This window comes from Grammomys surdaster, unplaced genomic scaffold (genome assembly GCF_004785775.1).
Source record: "Grammomys surdaster isolate TR1022 unplaced genomic scaffold, NIH_TR_1.0 213, whole genome shotgun sequence".
NCBI classification, from domain to species: Eukaryota; Metazoa; Chordata; class Mammalia; order Rodentia; family Muridae; genus Grammomys; species Grammomys surdaster.
This window is the reverse complement of record NW_021604658.1, coordinates 1,116,854-1,135,870: the sequence shown is the minus strand read 5'-3', so window position 1 is coordinate 1,135,870 and position 19,017 is coordinate 1,116,854. Positions and strand designations below refer to the sequence as shown.

Here is a 19,017-nt window from a genome sequence, read left to right as displayed (position 1 = left end):
TAAGACAGCTTAAACTGATCTACAAGTATCCCAGTCCAGCAGCCTGTCTGGCTGAAGCCCCAACAAACAGTGCCACATGGAGTAGCTGGCTTCTGCAGCAGCTATTTAACACAGAAGATGGCAGAAGAGAGCCAGCCCTACCCCAGGTCAGGTACAACCCAGGGAGTAGGGTTTGGGGGACTAGTAGGGAGTAGGGTTTTAAAGCCTAGAACAATGACTGTCAGAAAGTGTACCCCTCATCCAAGCTTGGCTTCTCATTTATAATCCTAATCTGGGAAATGGGGATAAAGTTATATATATATAAAATAATACTAAAGTTTTAAAAACACTCTTAACTTGTCTTTTAAGAGGCCTATGTAAATCTAAACCTAACTTTAACTTTTATAGACTTCTTTCTCCTAAAAAAAGCAGTTTGCTTTGATTGGTTAAACATAACTTATAGAAGAGCTAAGAGCTTGAATTACCCACAAGTCTCCTGAATGCCACAGATATTAAACCTGTTACTGAAAAATCACAAAGATTGAACTCTTTTTCTGGTTCAAATGTAACACCAGAAGTAGCAGTTAGAAGAACTATGCAATCATGTTTTCTATATTTCTGTATTTCTATATATATAACGTGCTTTTTTTAAAAATGATTTTTTTTATGTGTATTGGTGTTTGGGTTACATGTATATCTGTTTGAGGGTGTTGGAGTCCTTAGAACAGAAATTACAGACAGTTGTGTGCTCCCATATGGGTGCTGGGAATTGAACCCAGGACCTCTGGAAGAACAGCCAATGCTCTTAACCACTGAGCCATCTCTCTAGACCTAACAGGCATGCTTTAAAAAAAAAAAAAAAAAAAAAAAAAAAGAAAGCCACAAAAGCATTCTTGAGAAACTGTAAATTAGATCCTGCTTTAAATGCCCCAAGGGAGCTATTTGGAAGGACCCCTGCAGTGAGTCCCGTGGTAAAGCACATAATCCTTTTGTAATGGGAATAATTTCTCCCAATGTATCTGTTTCTCTCCCCCAACTCCACAATCCTATCTTCATGTGTCTGCTTTTTTTTTTTTCCCCAAAAGGGGCCACACCTACTTAAACACAACTGCAATGCATATTGATTCTAAGCAGAATCTTCCCAAGGGATGCCTAACCCAGAAATTCCTTGCAATAGTGTGAAAAATACCTTATTTGTATTTTAAACAATCCTTACCGCACACTGAATAAAAGTGAATAGTTCTCCCTCCAGTCCTGCTCCCTGCCCTCACACAGACACATCCACATGAGAAAGTGAGGGAGCAACACAGAATTTCCTGAATTCTGGTAGAGAGATTCCTCTCTGGCCTTTGCTGTTTTCTCTCCCTAAATCTAACAGGTGAGGCAGGACACATGGATCTGGGCTAGTTAGGAACAAGAAGGGAAGAGGGCCTTGGATATATTCTGACATCAGCTTTCAGGTGGAGAGAAGCCTGGGTTTACTTGAACAAAATCCCTGCTAAGCCCTAATTGTAAATCACAGCTTTCTGGGAGGGAGCAAGGCTGGTGCATATATATGCATACATATATATTCACGAGCGCGCTCGCACACACACACACACACACACACACACACACACACACACACAAATGCCATGGTCTCACTAAATTACATCAAGCTAAATAGGCTGAGAATTCGAGTGAGGAGGTGTGTCTTTAGCTACTACCAACTATGTCTTCTCAGCTTCTTTATTACAAAGGACACTCTATGCATTACAGGTGAGACACCACTTTTAAGGCATAAATATTGGGATATCTCTCCTAGTCTTCAACTTCCTAGGCAGACACCACTTTCTGCTTCAGACAAGCAGCACTGACTTTTTTAGTTCGTAACAGCTTGAAGAGATAGGAAAACACACACTTTTGATAGTAACCCCCGAATCTCCATCACCCAAGATAATCCTTTTCCGGTCATTCTTGCTGATAAAGAGGTAGCTTTGGAGAAAGGCATCTGGAAGTTTTTACATGTATATCCTCAACTGTCACAAGACTCCAAATGCACCAGGTACTTGGCCTATTACGAATATTGGATCCTAGTTAGGCCTGAAGACCAGGCAAGGGCCAGCAAGGTACTGAACCTGTTGCCATCAGGGCAGTTTCATACGGGTAGAGCTACAGAGCTACATGGCAGGCTGCCCAGCTGTCTGATAGAGAACGAGGGTCCCCTCTGTGGCTCCTTTGCCAGGTGCCCACTGTACTGAGGCCGAGGGACACCTGGGTACTAATAACTGCTTTGTACTTGGGCTCAATAGTTCCTTCTCCATCTAAATTGATGTGACATTTCTCTCAGATCCATGGGAAGACCTCAGCTCACCACACAGGAGAGGCAGGGCTAGCCCAGCACTCCTCTCCCTACTGTTTTCCTGCTGTCTTCCGAGAGGCAGTACTAGGATGATATGAGCCCCAGAGAGGCATTGGAGGACCCGGACTCTGTTTCTAGAGAAGCAATTTGATTTCCTTAAGCCCCAAATGGTAGAATGTAATCCTCCCTTCAATGACTGCTGCATCTGAGAACACAGGGTCAGAACTGGCTCAGCGATGGAACGCTCTGCCATCTCAACTTACTATTAAGGGCAATTATTTCATTTCAAACAGAAACCAACATATACTGTCATTACTGTAGATCTGTAAGCCATCTCTTTCAAACTAGCCACAGAACATGGCAAACACTTATTTAAGAATGTAAGCTCCTGGTTTCAATTCTTAGTTCTTTCCCTTGATCTACCTATCACATACAGTTTGGAAGAGATGAAGTAAACCATTCAGAAATAGTTATTTATATCCTTAGCGAGTAAATTATAATTTTGTGCAGCCAATCAGTTTGCACAGGTCTGTCTAGGTACTCTGTAGCTGCTCCCCAGTACAGAGGCTGATTTGGAAGGAAGTCAGAAATACAAGATAATACTCACTCCTATAGGCTTTTGCCTAAATCAGATTTTCTCTGTGCAGCTGGTTTTAGCTCACAATGGGAAAGAATCCCTGTTTGATTTAGACCAGGCTCAGTGTTCAGCTTAGGGACTGAGAATTCTACTCTGTGCTCTCATGTACACTTACTGTTTGTCTCGGAAGCTTTGTTTAATCTTCATTCTTGCTTCAATTTTGCAATCTAGACAATGAGGTCATTTTTCACGTACTTTGTAAAAGGCATTTGGTAGTGTTTGGTTGTGGGCACTTTGAGAGAAGTCAGAGGACACTGCTCCTCTCCCCAGACTGTGTTTATATTATGCTGTAGCTCATCCAAGTCAAATTGCTGTGTCTTAACTATACTTGAGTAGTCTCTGAGAGACTTCAGATACCTGTAAGTGACGTACCTTACAGTTACTTCTAATCCACATCCACTCATGTTTCCTAGATCCTGGAGTCAGAGACTGGTTCAGGTTTAGCAGACCATGGACTCACCCATCCATCATTCATTCATCCTTTGAGACGGGTTTCTCTGGGTAGTCCTGGCTATCCTGGAACTTACTCTATAGATCAGGCTGCCCTTGAATTCGGGGATCTGCCTGCCTCTGCCTTTTGAGTGCTGTGTATAGATTCTTCTTTGAGTGCCATTATTTGGCCAAGGTTAAATAAATATGATTTTCCTCAGCATGAATAGGAAATTGATAATGAGATGATTCATAACAACTGATTAAGTGGCCATCACTTGGGGATCTCTCCCTTCCCACTGCACTTGTTCCTACAGTTAAAGGTGCTAGATGGAGCTGGGAGCGACACCACTCCTGCTGGAGAGAAGGAAGTGCTGGCCCCACACCCCTCAACACCCAGGCCTTCTGCAAACAGATGTGGACAGAATTCCTCCTCCTACCATCCTGTTACTCAGAAGGATGATAACAGCCATTGGGGGGTTAAAAAGAGGCAGTGAACCCCCAGTTAATGAGTAGGAATTCAGCAGGCAGTGCAAGATAAATGGGGCTCTTTTTGCTTCTGCTAGAGTCAGCATGAACTGCGGCCCTGCGGCTTGTTTGTGGCAAATGGAGTGCGCGAAATATCAAAGGCCAGTGATCCAGAAGAAGACCGACTTTGACAAATTTTAAATTGGCCAGAAAGAAAACCAGGAGAAAAAAAAAGGAAAAAAAAAAGAGGAAAAAAATAAATGAAAGAAAATTAGGCAATTGTTTGTGTCCTACAGTTGTGGCATTGCTGTCTTTGTACAGAATTATTGGTTAAAAACAGCAGCGACCATCACTGGATGCTGGAGCAATTATGAACCACCTAAGTGAGATGCTTATCAGCAGCTGCAGCTTTTAGAGCTTCCTGTGTACGGTTGTAAGTAACTTGCTCTTGGGCTGCAGTCACTTTAATTAAAGTGTATGGGGTTGGTCAGAGGTAATTATCCTGTTTGGAAAAGAAAGGAAAAATCACCTCAACAAATCCAGTGGCAGTAGATTTCAGAGCAACTCCTGCCAGCTTCCCTTTGTATATGCGATTTCCCCAGGAAGGGTTAGGCTGTGGCTGGGTTAGTTTTCGGTTGCTGTTAGCTGACAGCTAACAATGGGACACAAACATGGATTATTGTGGCTCCAGTCACCACTTTTGGCAAGCCACCTGGGCCAGACTTCACCTGCTCAGATTCCACACTATAGGTGCTCAGGCAAGCTTTTCTGATCCTACATGCTGAAGATAATAGGATCCAAAAAACAGTATTTTATTAAACTGTTCCTTAGAACATAAATGAGCTAGCATCTTTCTGTTCTTCCCATTCACCAGGTTGTAGTGCTTTTTAAACTTAACCTCCCTATTCCTTCAGAAAAACAAAACCACAACAAAACAAATCCTAAACAATCTTTACTGGCATAGCAAGTGGCTTGATGGGAGAGAACCACTCAGTGTTTTAAAAGAATCAGAGTTGTCACAGGGCTCGCGGAGTTTAGCCTTATGGTCTAATCACAAGTGCCTTCCAAGAGCTCTGAAACAGATGAGCAACAGGGCACTGCCTGGACACATGGCGTGCAAATGCGCCTAGGGTACGGCTGCTGCAGCCACTGTTTGGAGACATGCAGTGCACACTCTTTACTTCCATTTTCTGTAGTGTACTGACTGACCCCAGAACACTGTCTGGGCAGAATGTTTCAGCTTTTCTATAATGTGACACTAATTCACACACCCCTAGAAATGAGACAGGCTGTCTAAAGAGACAGCAGAAATAAAAAATATTTAAGCCACAGACATTCTCCACCTGATTAGCCTGCCTTCCAAAGCAACGTCTAGCTAATGATACTCCATGAGAACATCATCCCAGGAAATTTTCCTTTAAGGAAAATCACATGACTTTTCCTTTTCAGTGCCTACCTTCTATCCTATCACACTATTTCATTCTACCAGGGTTCTTACCATACAGAGGATGGTAAATAAAGATCATCGTGAATTTGATCACATGCTTCAGTGCCTCCTCCCCTGACCTACGAATGCACTCATTACAAATCAACTGAATGGCTCATTGATTTGCCAGGACAAGCAGACGTACCCAATCGCTCAGCCAAGCGGATGTAGACTGGGTCTACCCGACGCATGGTTTTCACCAGATCCTTTTTCCGGAATTTGATTTCTACTGTCCCTTCTGGTTCCAGAACGGATCCCCTGGATGCAAGAAAGAAAACAAAACAGTGAACTTTAGAGGAAAGAAGACACAGAATTAGGCCAGTTACAATTTGTGGAACAGGAAATAGGTTTATTACTGTTTTGGTCATGCGTGGTTCCCAGAAGTTACCCCTGGGAAAAAAGCAGGCACCTGAGATGTATCAAAGAGAGGTATAAGAGAGGCCTGGCATAAAACAATTAAAATAATTCTCATTACCACACCAGTAGATTCCATCTCAAAGAGAGAATACAGATTCCTTTGCTGACAGCTGACAAAGGTGACAGGCAGCACATTTTTGTTTTCCAGAAAAAAAAAAATCCCAAAAAGTAGGCGTCCCAACAGAGAAACCACCTCCAGTACTTGGGCTATACAAATGGGTGTGTATATAGGGTAGGGAGTAGTATTGGTAATGACTGTCCTGGACCACAGCTGTTAATGTACATCTGGAAGCATACACACTAGGCCAGGCTGAGAGGCATTAGATAGATATTTCTTAATGGACTTTAAAAAATTGTTTACGGCAGAGTTTCTGGTGTCAGAATATTGTTAACATTTACTGTAAGAAATTCCAAGGCCTTCACTTTGCTAATCTATAGCACTGGGCAGGATGCTTTTAGTTACCTCTCTGATCTGGTATCAGAAGATAGCTTAGGGCTAAAAAATAAGAGATTTAATGTAGAATGTTAGCTTAGAGATTCAAAAGTGAAACCACTACATTTTCCCAAGTAGCTCTTGGAGTAGAAGGGTACAATCTGGGGAGACAGAAGCAGATGCTACAATAAAATGATGGACAACGATGTTGATGCTTTCTCTTTTTGGCCATGGGATGGTAGGAGTGGGGTGGTTTACAAATATAGTTCTTTAGTCTTGCAGAATGTCAGAGTGAAGCCCTGGGCTCCAACAGAAGGGGGCAGCTTTGGTCTGGGGTCACAGAGTATGGGTGAGCTTATTAACAGGAGAGACAATCCCAGAAGAGCAAAGACCACTCCAAATATATCTACAAGTGGATTAAACTCCAGAACTTGGCTAGAGAAACAGCTCAGTGGTTAAGAATGCTTGCTGCTCTTCCAGAGAACCTGTATTTGATTCCCAGCATCCATAGGGGCTTACAATTGCCTAACTCCAGTTTCAGGGACCTGACACCCTCTTCTGACCTCTACAGATAGCCCCCACACACAGAATACACCCTCACAAACACATGCATCTAAATAAAAACAAATCTTAATAAGACACCCACACACCCACCCACACTCCCCCTTAAAAGTCCTGGTTACATTTAAGTCTTCCTTTAAGCTCCTTTTTGCCCCCCCCCCCAAAAGATTGTTAAGAGCCATATCCAAATAGAGAAAGGGAAGGGAAAATTTTTCCAAGTTGGAAGGGTCTGGAAGAGAGGACTGTGTAGTAAAATCATCTGGGATGGGGACTAGACAGAAAACCTGACTCTAGCCTGGTTTCCTTCTTGTGCCAGCAGACACTGTTTAGAAAGCCTATTCTTCTCATCTTGGAGTCTTTTAGGAACAGACAGATTAAAATGAAGTTGTCATGACTATAATGTTCTGGGGGCAGTGGCAGTGGTGGCAACAGCTAGAGAGTCCCTGAAGGCATAGAATGCAATAAAGAAGGAAGGCATGGTACCTGCTTTCTCGGTCAGCGTACATCTCCATGTGCCGAGGGTTGATGGTAGGGTCAATCACAACCCAAGAACCACCCCGAAGCTCAGCCTGGGGGGGAATGTAAACCATAACAGGCTGGGAACATTCCCGCAAGCCATCCACAATGTAAGCGCCAAACTTGAGCACTTGGTCATACATATCTATGGAGAATGAAATAAATTAGAAACAAACTTCTCAAAGCAGAGCTTTCATGTTATAGGACATGCAGAAAACAGAATTTTTGTCTCCATGAGGAGGTTGCTCATGGGAGAAGTGACAGGTCTTAGGGTTCCAGCCACCACAGGTCCTGTGGCCATCCCACAGGCCACAGTGACTGATGCCTCCACTTGTACCCCACTCATGATTTCAGGGGAGCTTCAAAAGCACAAGACAGAAATGCAATCTTTCACAAGACACAGTATGCAAAGCCCACGATTAAATATCCATTTTATGTCCTCCCTGCGTCTCAGTATTCAGGTTTCACCACATTAATTCATACTTGCTCTACAAACGTTAAGTATTTTTCATGTCAATATGTGATCTCTCTCACTACATTAAGTTTTCTGAAGGAAGAAACTATTCCAGCTTCTTTCAATTCCTTTCACGATTCTTAGCATACAATGAGTTCTTAAAATATGTAGGTAATGGCAATGGGTCTTGAAAAAAGATTTCTTCCTTAAAAACTGGAGCCAGGAGTGGTAGGACACACCTATAATCCATAATTCCTTGTATTTGGGAGGCTGAGGCAGGAGAATGGGAGAATGGTGGTGAGTTGTGAAGCTAGCCTGGACCACAGGGTGAGTTCTAGATCAATCTGAGCAACTTAGTGAGACCTTACTTCAAAATAAGATGGAAACTGTGGACTTTTCATCCCTGTACAATTGAAACACTCAGTGCTTAAGGTCAGCAGGTAATGAGTGAATAAGCATACATACTTTTGAAAGAATATAAGAAAAAGTATAATTGTATTTTTATAAGATATTAGTAAGAGAAATTATATATGTACACTTATATATAAAATCTCACACAGCTACATTCTTTTCATCCTGTCAGTCCTCCAAAAACCAGGAGTGGCCATGCAGACAATGACCCTTGGTGCACAGATGAGAGAGTCCTGGGATTAGTCATCCGTTTCCCAATGTTTTATGTGCTGCTTCCCACTTCCCAGCTCTGTAAGGTTTGAACATTGCCAGTGTTAGGGTTCTGAGTCCAGACATTTAGTGAGCACTTCACTGCATCCACAAAGGCACCTTCCCCAACAACAAATAACAGGTTCAACTGGGTTCAAAGGCTCCTATCCAGAGAGGATCTCAATTTGGAATAAATCAATTCTGGAAATCCAAGGCAAAGAAGCATTTTTCAGGAAGTTAAGAACAAACCAAATAGAAACTGCCTTCATTATAGTTACGGGCAAATTAACCTGCATGGTCTCCAGAGTAAATACGGCTCTATATTCAGAGCATCAGTGAGCATGGTTCACTGTGAGGCACCTGCCTGTGACCACTGCTCTAATCTGGCTTATCTGTAAGGACTTCAGAAATTCCAAGTTGCCCCAGGATACATTTCCTATTCTATGTGGAATGTGTATGGTCATATACTCTGTATATATGATCAGAGTGAAGACATTTATTTCTTTGGGTGGAAAGCAAAGACCAAAAAAAAATTTACTGCTAATTGCACAACTGCTGTATGAAGAGCAGGAATAAAGGACTTTAAGCGCTTTACGCTAATTCTGTGCTTATGAAAATAATTGCTCAGTTCAAATTATTTTAACTAAATTAATTCTTTAGTGGGTATTTCAACTAGTGCTACATAATAAAATAATTGTGTAATTAGCGGTACATTTTTCAGTACTGCCAAGAGTACAGTTTCAGAACAAGTAGCAGGAAGAAGTGGCCCTCTTGGTATGTGCACAGAGGAAAAACCGAAGAGTAGATAAAAGATGAAAATAAAGCAAAAGATAGAACAAAAGTCATATGAATTAAAAGCAAATGAAGTTACAGGTAAATAAAGTCAAGGTTTACAGCCATTCTTCTCATTTTCATTTGTTAGTGTATTTCTATCAAAATCTATCCCTGTACTGTCCATCTGGTTGACAGCTAATTTTCCAAAGGGCAAGACTTTTCTTATATTTTCATTCACTTAATAAAAAACCAGCTGGTCATGGTGGCATACATCTTTAATTCCAGCACTCTTGAGGTAGACCAGGCAGATCTCTGTGAGTACCAGGACAGCCTGGTCTACAAAGTGAGCTCCAGAACAGCCAGGGCTACACAAAAAAACACTATCTTTGAAACAAAACAAAACACAGCTTACCTTCACACTATATGGAAAACTAAGTGAAAAATTTTCATTTTAGTGAAAAGGACTTTGGTCCTTCCTTTTCATCATTGGGTAGATTACTGCACACACAGCAGGACTCATGACTGCCAGTACACACACACACACACACAGACACAGACACAGACACACACACACACACACACACACACACACACACTTGTGTGCCCAGGTAAAAATGTATATTAATAATCAATCAGAATATCTTTTTCTTATATTCATGTTACAGTTAAGCAATAGGAAGTATAGTTAAGTAAGAGTAAATTGCAGAAATGATATTCAAATAAAGGTTTTCTTCTGAGATAGGGTTTCACTATGTAGCCTGGGTTGAACTTACAGTCCTCTTGTCTGCCTTCTGATTGCTGAGATTACAAGCATGCATTAGCATGCCCAGCTTCAAACTTATGACTTTAAGTTATCATTTAACTACCTTACTTGACTCATCCTTAACTGTTTGGAAAGACTGTGAGGCTTGAAAGGAATCTCTAACATCTAATGGCTGACTACACTAAAACCAGAAGAGACATGAGTGATTGAACCTATCTAAATGTGGCTTGGATTTCCTTTATGTTCAGAGATGTCAGGAACTGTATTGATGGCACTGGCAGTTATGTGAGGGGCTTGGATCTGGCTGCCAAACAAATATCTTCAAGCTCTAAATCTGACAAAGGAAAGGGACTTTAGGCTTCTGTAAAGCTGCCATGCTTGGAGCTAAAATAACACTTCTATCTCCCCTGGAACACCAACAGACCTATAATGTAACTGTCAAAGCACCCTCAAACAGGCTATTCAAATATAAACATGTAGCAAATTCTACAATTAATATGCTAATACTGAATCACAAGTTTCCCCAAATCAAGTATTTTGAAACAATGATCTGACATACAAATGTCTGAAACCATTCCCCATTTTAGGAAATAAAGACAGCTAAGAACATATGAGGAGGATCTCCAAGGATTTATGGTAGAGTCAGTTCAGGAAAATTAAAAGCCACACATTTGCTTGTCATTCTGGTGCCTGAGAAATGCAACTGGACTGGAAACAGAAATATTGATCTGTTCTTCAGTGGAGAGGAAGGAGCTTTCTAGCATCCTGGGAAAGTACATCTGCATGAATGGTGATTACACCCAGCACCCAGGTATCCGCTCTGCCTGGGGCCTTTATTGTTATGCAACATGGATAAGCTGAGGCAACCGAGTGTACCAACAAGGGGATAGGGTGTGTCCCACACTAGCACACTGGAACAGATCTTATTGGCTTAGGCAAGATTATGTTAGGCACCGAGGTAAACATGAGGCATACACAAGCTGTCTACATGTAATATCTCTCATGAGTTCATTACGGGCGGTGGACATTGTATTTCAACATCCAAGTAATCAGAGACTTTAAAATAGACTCTCATTCCAGTTAAAGTTTTCAATAAATGTGGTTTTTTATTGTTATTTATAACCTGTCCTAGGAAAAAATAATAAGTATAACATGAAAAGCCAACTGAGAGTGACCCTGTAGCACCAGCAGTGAGGCGGCTTAATATCACTGGGATTTGCATCCTATCAAGCTATTCATGCTGAGGCTGGGACCCTGGTGCTAATTTCTAGTAAATTTCACGCTTGATGTCTCCCTGTTGTGGGTCATTGCCGGTTCGTCTAAATAAACTGCTTCCAAATGGCTCTTCCATCTAAATATTCAGCCAGTTTTTATAATTTAATTTTGCATTATGCTGAATAGCCTTCCGGCCAGATAGAGCTCATTGGAAAAAAGCACCAATACCATCTTGACAAGCTTTTATTTATTTATTTATATTTTTTACTGCTCGAATTAGACCTCCTAGGCCGACTAGTAAAGAGTTTTTTTTCTCCCTCCACTAATGTCAATTTTCAGCATAGCAAGAGCTGTCTCTAATCTTTTCCTACTCATTACACACAATTTTGGAGTCATTTTACCCACAGTGCAGTCGGCTCCTGGCTGTGTGTTTGTGTGCACTGAGGGATGGCATAATTGTTTATTTTCCCTCCCTGCATAATCCCCAGCCAGTATTGAAACCAAAACTGCAAACATCTCCCCAAGGGATGTGGAGAATGACAAGAAGCTCTCAGTTTAGGTCCTCTTCCATGAGATAATATGTGGGAAGCATCCTGACCTGTATGTACACATGAGAGTGTTCTCCCCTCCTGTGCTCACACAGACCTCTATCTTGCCTAAAGCCTCTGTGTCTCGTGTGTGATATGTAAATGAATGGCATCACACCTAAGCTGAGAAGAAAGAACTTTGCTCTGGACTATGTTAGGCCAATAATTCATTTCACAACCAGGGATAGGGATTATTTAGTGAGCAAAGATTAAGTTGAATGATAAAGTTTGAGATAGAAGTAATACTAATAATTATTAAGCAATTCTATCAAAATAGTTAACCAATATATTGTATACTTACAAATGGTTAAAATGAGGACTATGTATCTTTTACCACAATTAAAAAATAACTTGTTTTGTTTTTTGAGACAAAGAGTTATATAGATCAGACTAATTTTGAATTTTCTCTAATGTTCAGGAAAAAAAACAAAGCAAAACTCATTTCTGAGCTCTAGCTATTTGTTCCTACAATAACCACAGACATTTTGGACAGAGAGGAAAATAGACAAGTGATAACATTTTCCAGGACATCCAAGGATATAAGTTGACTGGCTCTGGTCCTGGACTCTGCTTAGCCAGAGCGCTCTAGAGAGACGGGCAGGTAGGATGGGTCAGTGTGTGAAGGCCCTCAGTGAGCAAATCTGAGAAAGTTAGATCTCAGCTCACTCACAGGATAAAACTGACCCTTCAAATGCAGTGTGGTGTGCACACCCCCACCCCCACCCCCACACTTAAAAAAGAGAGATGGATCCACACTCTTCTATCAACCTGGTCATTTTTTTAAGCTACTCACTTAAGGAGATTTAATTCATGTACACTGTGCACAGAAATTGACATGTCTCTTAGAGATGCTTGTGATTACAGAAGACAGCATGATCACAGGTAATTTAGTTCTAGTGCAAAGATTTAATAATCTGTTCACAACACACTGAGAATAGGTATGACTATGTAGTCCAGATTGGCCTCAAACTCCAATCAATCCTCCTGCCTCAGCCTTCCAAGTGCTAGAATTACAGAATGTGGTACCAGTCTTGCCATCAATGAATCTTAATTTTGTACTTAATATTTCAGGGCTTAGCAATCAATATAAGGGACCGATGCCAAAATAGGCAGCAGAATTGAAACCAGCAGAGAATGTCAGGTTCCCTGGAACTGGAGCTACAAATGTTTATGGAGTTACAAATGTTTGTGAGCTGCCATGTGGTTGCTGGGAACTAAACCCAGGTTCAGTGTAGGAAAACTAAAAGATAGCTTTAACCACTTAGCTATCTTTTAGTAGAAGTGGCAACTCTGACCTCTAGGAAGATAGGCTAGGCAGGGTGACTCCCTGCAGGTGTGTCAAGAAGGCTGCATTCTTAGTGCCCTGTAGTGAAGTCATAAGGAACATCACTGAGCCTGCAGGTTTCAGCATAAAACAGACAGAAGAAACTGGGAGCAAAATGAGAGCCAGTATGAACTGAACCTCACATGTGTGAACAAGAGTGTTAGCAGCCCGCTCCATCCTAGCTTCCATGTGTTATCTTCTCTTGAACCCCCTGGTATTTTGCTTATATATTATAGTTTTATCATGTTTCCCAAAGAAGATTTTTCTTGACTCCTTGAGGCAATGTCTGTCTCTGACATATCTAATATGTCTAACAAAGGTACACATAGGAACACAGTAAAAGAATGTATGACTGACCTGGTTAAACTATACACTCCTTTTCTCATAGTATTTGTATACATGATTTACTTTTATAGTTAAAAAAATATATAAGGGGATGGTAACATGGCTCAGGGGGTAAAGGTGCTTGCTATTACATTTCACAACTTAAGCTGGGATTCCAGGACCTATATGATGGGAGAAGAGAACAAACAAGTTGTCCTTTGACCCTTCCTCCTACCATTCCCACAACCAAATATTATAATAATAATAATAATAATAATAATAATAATAATAACGATGTCCTCAAATGGGGCTGGAAAGATGGCTAAATGGTTAGAGCATTTATTTCTCTTGCATTGAACCTGAGTTTAGTTCCCGGCACCATATACCAGCTCATAAACATTTGTAACTCCGGTTCCAGGGAAGCTGGCACTCTTCTGGCTTCAACAGGCACAGGCATACATGAACACATGGATGCAAAACACCCAGATACATAAAAAAATTAGTTTTTAAAAAGTACATTAAAAGTCTTCTCCAGGAAAAGTGGTATTTCTCTAATAAAAATTGTCTTTTTGATGATTGCAAAAATGGTAACAGCTTTTCATTTTCTCAGTGAGGCCTGGCTAGGCCAGGGTACGTCATCAGCAAACACTGTGAATACATCTCACACATGGCCAGTAACCTACAAAAGGGAGCTCTCCCAGGCTGCTCCTCCCTCAGAAAGCGAGGAGCCCCTGTTCTAAGCTTTGCATAGGCTCTCTATGGAGGGCTCGTTACTTCGCATTTCTACGGTCTCAGCGATCTCAATCACTTTGGCGTGTCAGCTCCTTCCATTTCCCCATTCCACCTACTCCTTCAGAATTCTGAAGTGAATGAGGAATGGAGCCATCGGCATACTCTCACGGCCTGTAGGTGCAGATGTGGCCTTTGCACAGCTGTGGGTGTCTATCCTGAGATGAGGTAATCATTTTTGGCTCTCCCTGGACTGTCCACAGTGGCTCTGTTCATGGAGAATTTTTAGTTAATAGTGACACTGGCTGCCTAATCACTAGGAAATCCCCATGGCATGGACTATAGCCTTTATACTAATGGTCTAATCTGCTGAAGCCAGAGGCCTAGGGCCGTTGGTGGATAATAAAAAGATATCATAAATTGCCAAAGAACAGCCAGTCTCTAGTTTTTTCATTTTCTTGCAGTTACTGCTAATTTCAGAATACATCTTGGTCATCCGAGAATGTTAGAGAGTAATGTGAGTGAAGATCATGTCCAGAAAAGAGGGGGACACCAGTGAAACAACATTGCCCAGGACCACCAGAATGGTCTTACATGCTGAACCTTTTAACAGTAGTCCACCTACACAATACTTTTTGGGGATAGGGTGGGGAGGTGACAGGATTTCTCTGCACAGCCCTGGCTGTCATGGAACTCAGAGCTCCACCTGGGATTAAAGGCATGTGCCACCAGCCCCACAGGACCACTATTACTGACACTCTGCCACTGACCTCCTTGCCCTGCCTCCCAGCCCCTGCCTAGCAATCTCTGGTTCTCTTCTAGCCCACGGCAGGCCTGGCACCGTCTCCCCAGCCCATCAGTCACCTTTCATCCCACCAGAGAAGCCTCTCCAGTTGGCAAAGACCATTAGAGGTAGCCCTTCACGATTAAAGTCCTTGATAGCTTGATAGGTCTTAAATGCAGAGTCTGGGAACCAAACCTGGCCGGCTTGCTGGATTATCTGTTGGGGAAAGTAAAGGAGGAGTCAACACAGTTTGAAGGAGAACCTTCTTTAACTGATCAAGGTATTATTTATTAAGAATAGTCAACTCAAGATCAAACCAGATCAATTAGAACTGTTGTTCATCATGAGGATGACCCCTGAGGTAAGAAAGAAAAGATCCTGGATCTTTGATCTTGTTGAACACTCTTTCCTAGGGAGCCTGACCATATATCAACCCTTAGAGAAATAACTGAATTGCTTCTCTCAAGCAGTCGTAGGGACCCTTTTAAAAGGCAACTCAATTACGTTACTATCTTTTTCTTTCTTTTCTTTGTGTATGTATGTTCATGTGGGTGAACATGTGTGTATCTATGTGTACATGCATGAGAAGGCCAGGGATCGACACTGGATATCATCTACTTTGCTTTTTTGAGACAGGGTCTGTCTCTCACTGGCCTAGAGTTCCCTCCAGTAGGTGAGGCTGGCTGGTCAGCAAGCCCCAGGAACCCACCTGTCTTTGCCTCCCCAATGCTAGAATTACAAGCATGCGCCATCATATCTAATCTGTGGACTCTGGGAATCCAACCCCGGTCCTCATGCTTGCACGGCAATCACTTTCCTGATGGAGCTAGCTCCCCAGCCCTACTCGACTCTGCAAAGTGAGCAAGCTGTACAGCCTCCAAGTCCTTTCACCTCTCTGGCACTGTGACTAGCCAGTCACCTGACTCTTGGTGTGACTGCTGAGGAACCTCCTATCGTTCTCCTTCACCCACCCACCATTCTAGTTGGTGACAAAGAATGAAAGTAGAATCCATTTTTAAAAAGAAAAGGGCTGTAGCTTCCACAGCTGGCCCTCTATAAGACTATATTATCACGGGACTGGAGAGATGGCTCAGTGGTTAAGAGCACTGACTGCACTTCCAGAGGTCCTGAGTTCAAATCCCAGCAACCACATGGTGGCTCACAACCATCTGTAATGAGATCTGATGCCCTCTTCTGGTGTGTCTGAAGACAGATACAGTGTATTCATATATAATAAATAAATAAATCTTTAAAAAAAGATAAAAAAAAAGACTATATTATCACTCAAGGAATCTGGAACAGATGAGCACCAGTGCCAATTGCTTCTCTGTCAGACTTCCTGCCTAACTAAAGCAGACTGCTTTCTAGCATTACCAAGATGACGCCTAGTTAACTTTTCATATAAAACTTTGCTTGCAGTTATCTTGAAAGCATCTTGAAAGTGATCAGTGTTCTGCAATTATTTTAGGTGGCTGACGCCCTTCCCTCTAAAATCTGGTGGCTTGCAATACGCCCAATATATCTGTAGGCCCTGTAGAAGGGAGACAAACTCCAGGCACAAAGGTACTCCAAAAGCACGAGCACAACGATACTTGAGGTGACCAACCTTGGCTTCAGAGTCCAGGTTCGCAGGGTCAGCTGGGATACTGAGTTCCACAGTTCGGGTTTCTACAGCAACTACTCCCACGGGTATTCCCCCTAACCTGGGGAAAGGGAGAGCCACACAGGAACATAACACACATTAATATTACAATTAGGCTTTTATTTTTCAGTTGCACACAAACATTGAGAGAAAAACTAGAAGCAAACAGAGAGCAGAGGAGACTCTAATGCTTCTGGGGGTTAGAGTGAGACCTTTGGGGTTCATTCACTTTGTAAATACAATACAAAGTACTGGCACACTCCCTCGTATTTTAAGACACCCACCAGGTTAAATTCAAACTGAGAGCTGAATTAGGGGAGCTCAACAGCCTAGTGCACACAACTAGTTCTGTGATGTAATGAAACGTCTCAGTTTGCTATCAATCAGTTCTTGATAGTGGGGCACAGTCTGAAACTGCTGGCCTTACGAGATAGAGCCTTGGTAGTTAAGCAAGCCCTTGACTTTGCTTCAGTGGAAAACAACAATGAGACAGGAATATTTTTCAGTAATAATCTTGGTGGAATCTGTACCAGAAGCAGATACTTAATTTCAAAGCTATGTTAAGCTAGGATTCAGAAGCTTGAAGCTTCTGCGTGTATATTCTGTAATAATCTCCAATACTGGCCCTTCGTTTCCCAGAATGAATCAGAGATGAAGGGAAGAAGGAAGAGAAACCAAGGGGGAGATGTGAGATGCAGGATGAGTCTTTACTCCAGAAATGTGATTCCATATGTGCTCTGCCAGTTACTTTCCCCTGGGCTGGGACTGGGCTGGGTTATACTCATTCCCTACAACATGTCCATAACAAACTTTTCTATGAAGGATGGTCTTTAGCTGGTATATCAACTACTGGAAATGGATTCTTTTCCTCACAAGAGACCTAACTGGAGCTGAGTGGAGACCACCCACCACCCCCTTGTCACTTGCCTGCACTGAATCAGAATCAAAAGCCCTCTAGACAGCCAGACAACGAGCAGGAGGTACACAGGAGAGTTCAGAAATATTTCTGTTCACAATGATTAACACTCCAACTGGAAACTTGTAATTGCAAAAGCCACCCTAAATCGGTAACTTATAACTTATATATTAGGGCCCATGTGACCTAATAAAGAACATCTTTATCCGAGTATTACAGTTATTTATTGAAGTTGAAAACAGCTCAGAACAACTTCTGTTTTCTATTCTACTTCATATAAATTTTATCAGGCTAGCGCATGAAGATGCTACATCTTGTTTTATAGTGTGTCCCTGGACAAGGTGCCATGGAATAATAAAAGACAATTTACAGCCAATAGCACACATATTCCAAACATACATACCAAAGATGAGTTTTGGCAGCACTTACAGTAACAATCCCAGAAGAATACATTTATATTTATTTCTTGAAATGCCACTGCCTTTGAAAGAAGCTAGCTCCATTTGTTTTATATACTTCTGAGCATGTGGATGTGTTTGGAGCAAGAAGCCCAGAACTCATCAGATGGAAAGAAAGGAAGAAGGCAAAGCGAGAGTTGGAATAAACAAGAGCGGAGCTGCCCCAGGCCAGCCTGACTGGTGGTTGCAGGGTAACTGCTATTCTTCTGATCTTAAGGGTAAAGCACCACTGTCTCACACCCCATGGGAGCTGTAAAGACTTTAGTAGAATTTTGGCCTTGGAAGGCTTAAATACTTTTGCATATTTTATAAATAGGAAAGGTAAAACAGAATAAACAAAACCAAATTCAATATAATATGAGACCTCATGACTAACTGTATGCCCTACTTCCACTTCCTCAGCAGGAATCTTACCAACAGAAAATAATTCTCACATGGATGCTGTAGCTTTGGGTGAGGGAGTGACCTGACACTTGAAAGAAAATAAGCAGCTAGTTTCCTGTCTCAGGTGACTCCTATTCAGTGTCGCAGGGGAAGGCCCTGTCTGGTCTGTGGGATTCGCCAGCCATCTGATGGTTCCTTGTCACCGGCAGCATGAGGCATACTGACCTGATGTACTGAGAGAACCACAAAGCCTAGAATTATTTTCAAGGCTAGCATCTAAATCTGAAGCCAATGTGGCCTGTTGGAGAATCTTGAGCAGGTGCCTCTTTTCACCAAGATAAGAAAAACTGATTGCCCCCTGGAGGAAGGTGAGCCCCTGATGCAGATCTCGCAGGCAGCATGTCTGGAGCACAGACCTAGATTAAGATCAGCCTTGGCAGGTGCTCGTTATAGCAAGCAGGACAGATTATTTTGCACAGAGCTTGCTGTCGAGTGAAGCACTTCTTAGAGTGGTATTAAAATTTAATAGAAACTTCAATTTCCCACTTGAAAAATATGTGTATCCCAGCAACCTATGCCAGCTTACTTTATTCACTACTGCTTCAGATTAAAATTTTTTTTCAATTCAAATCTGATTCTATTCCAATACAGTACAGTATTATAAGTCATTTCAGTAGTCATGATGTCAAAAAACAAAACAAAACAAAACAAAACAAAACAAAACAAAACAAAACAA

At 41.9% G+C, this 19,017-nt stretch overlaps 1 protein-coding gene across 1 annotated transcript in view; it reads right to left on the bottom strand.

Annotated features, from left to right (window-relative positions):
- Acaca (acetyl-CoA carboxylase alpha) overlaps positions 1-19,017 on the bottom strand; it is a 266,070-nt gene that overhangs the window by 13,650 nt on the left and 233,403 nt on the right. Inside the window, exons 51-54 of the mRNA XM_028772253.1 lie at positions 16,488-16,584; positions 14,962-15,097; positions 7,235-7,412; positions 5,486-5,598 (exon numbers count right to left, since the gene is read on the bottom strand). Of these exons, the coding sequence (XP_028628086.1) occupies positions 5,486-5,598; positions 7,235-7,412; positions 14,962-15,097; positions 16,488-16,584 (524 nt within the window). The remainder of the gene's footprint in view (positions 1-5,485; positions 5,599-7,234; positions 7,413-14,961; positions 15,098-16,487; positions 16,585-19,017) is intronic.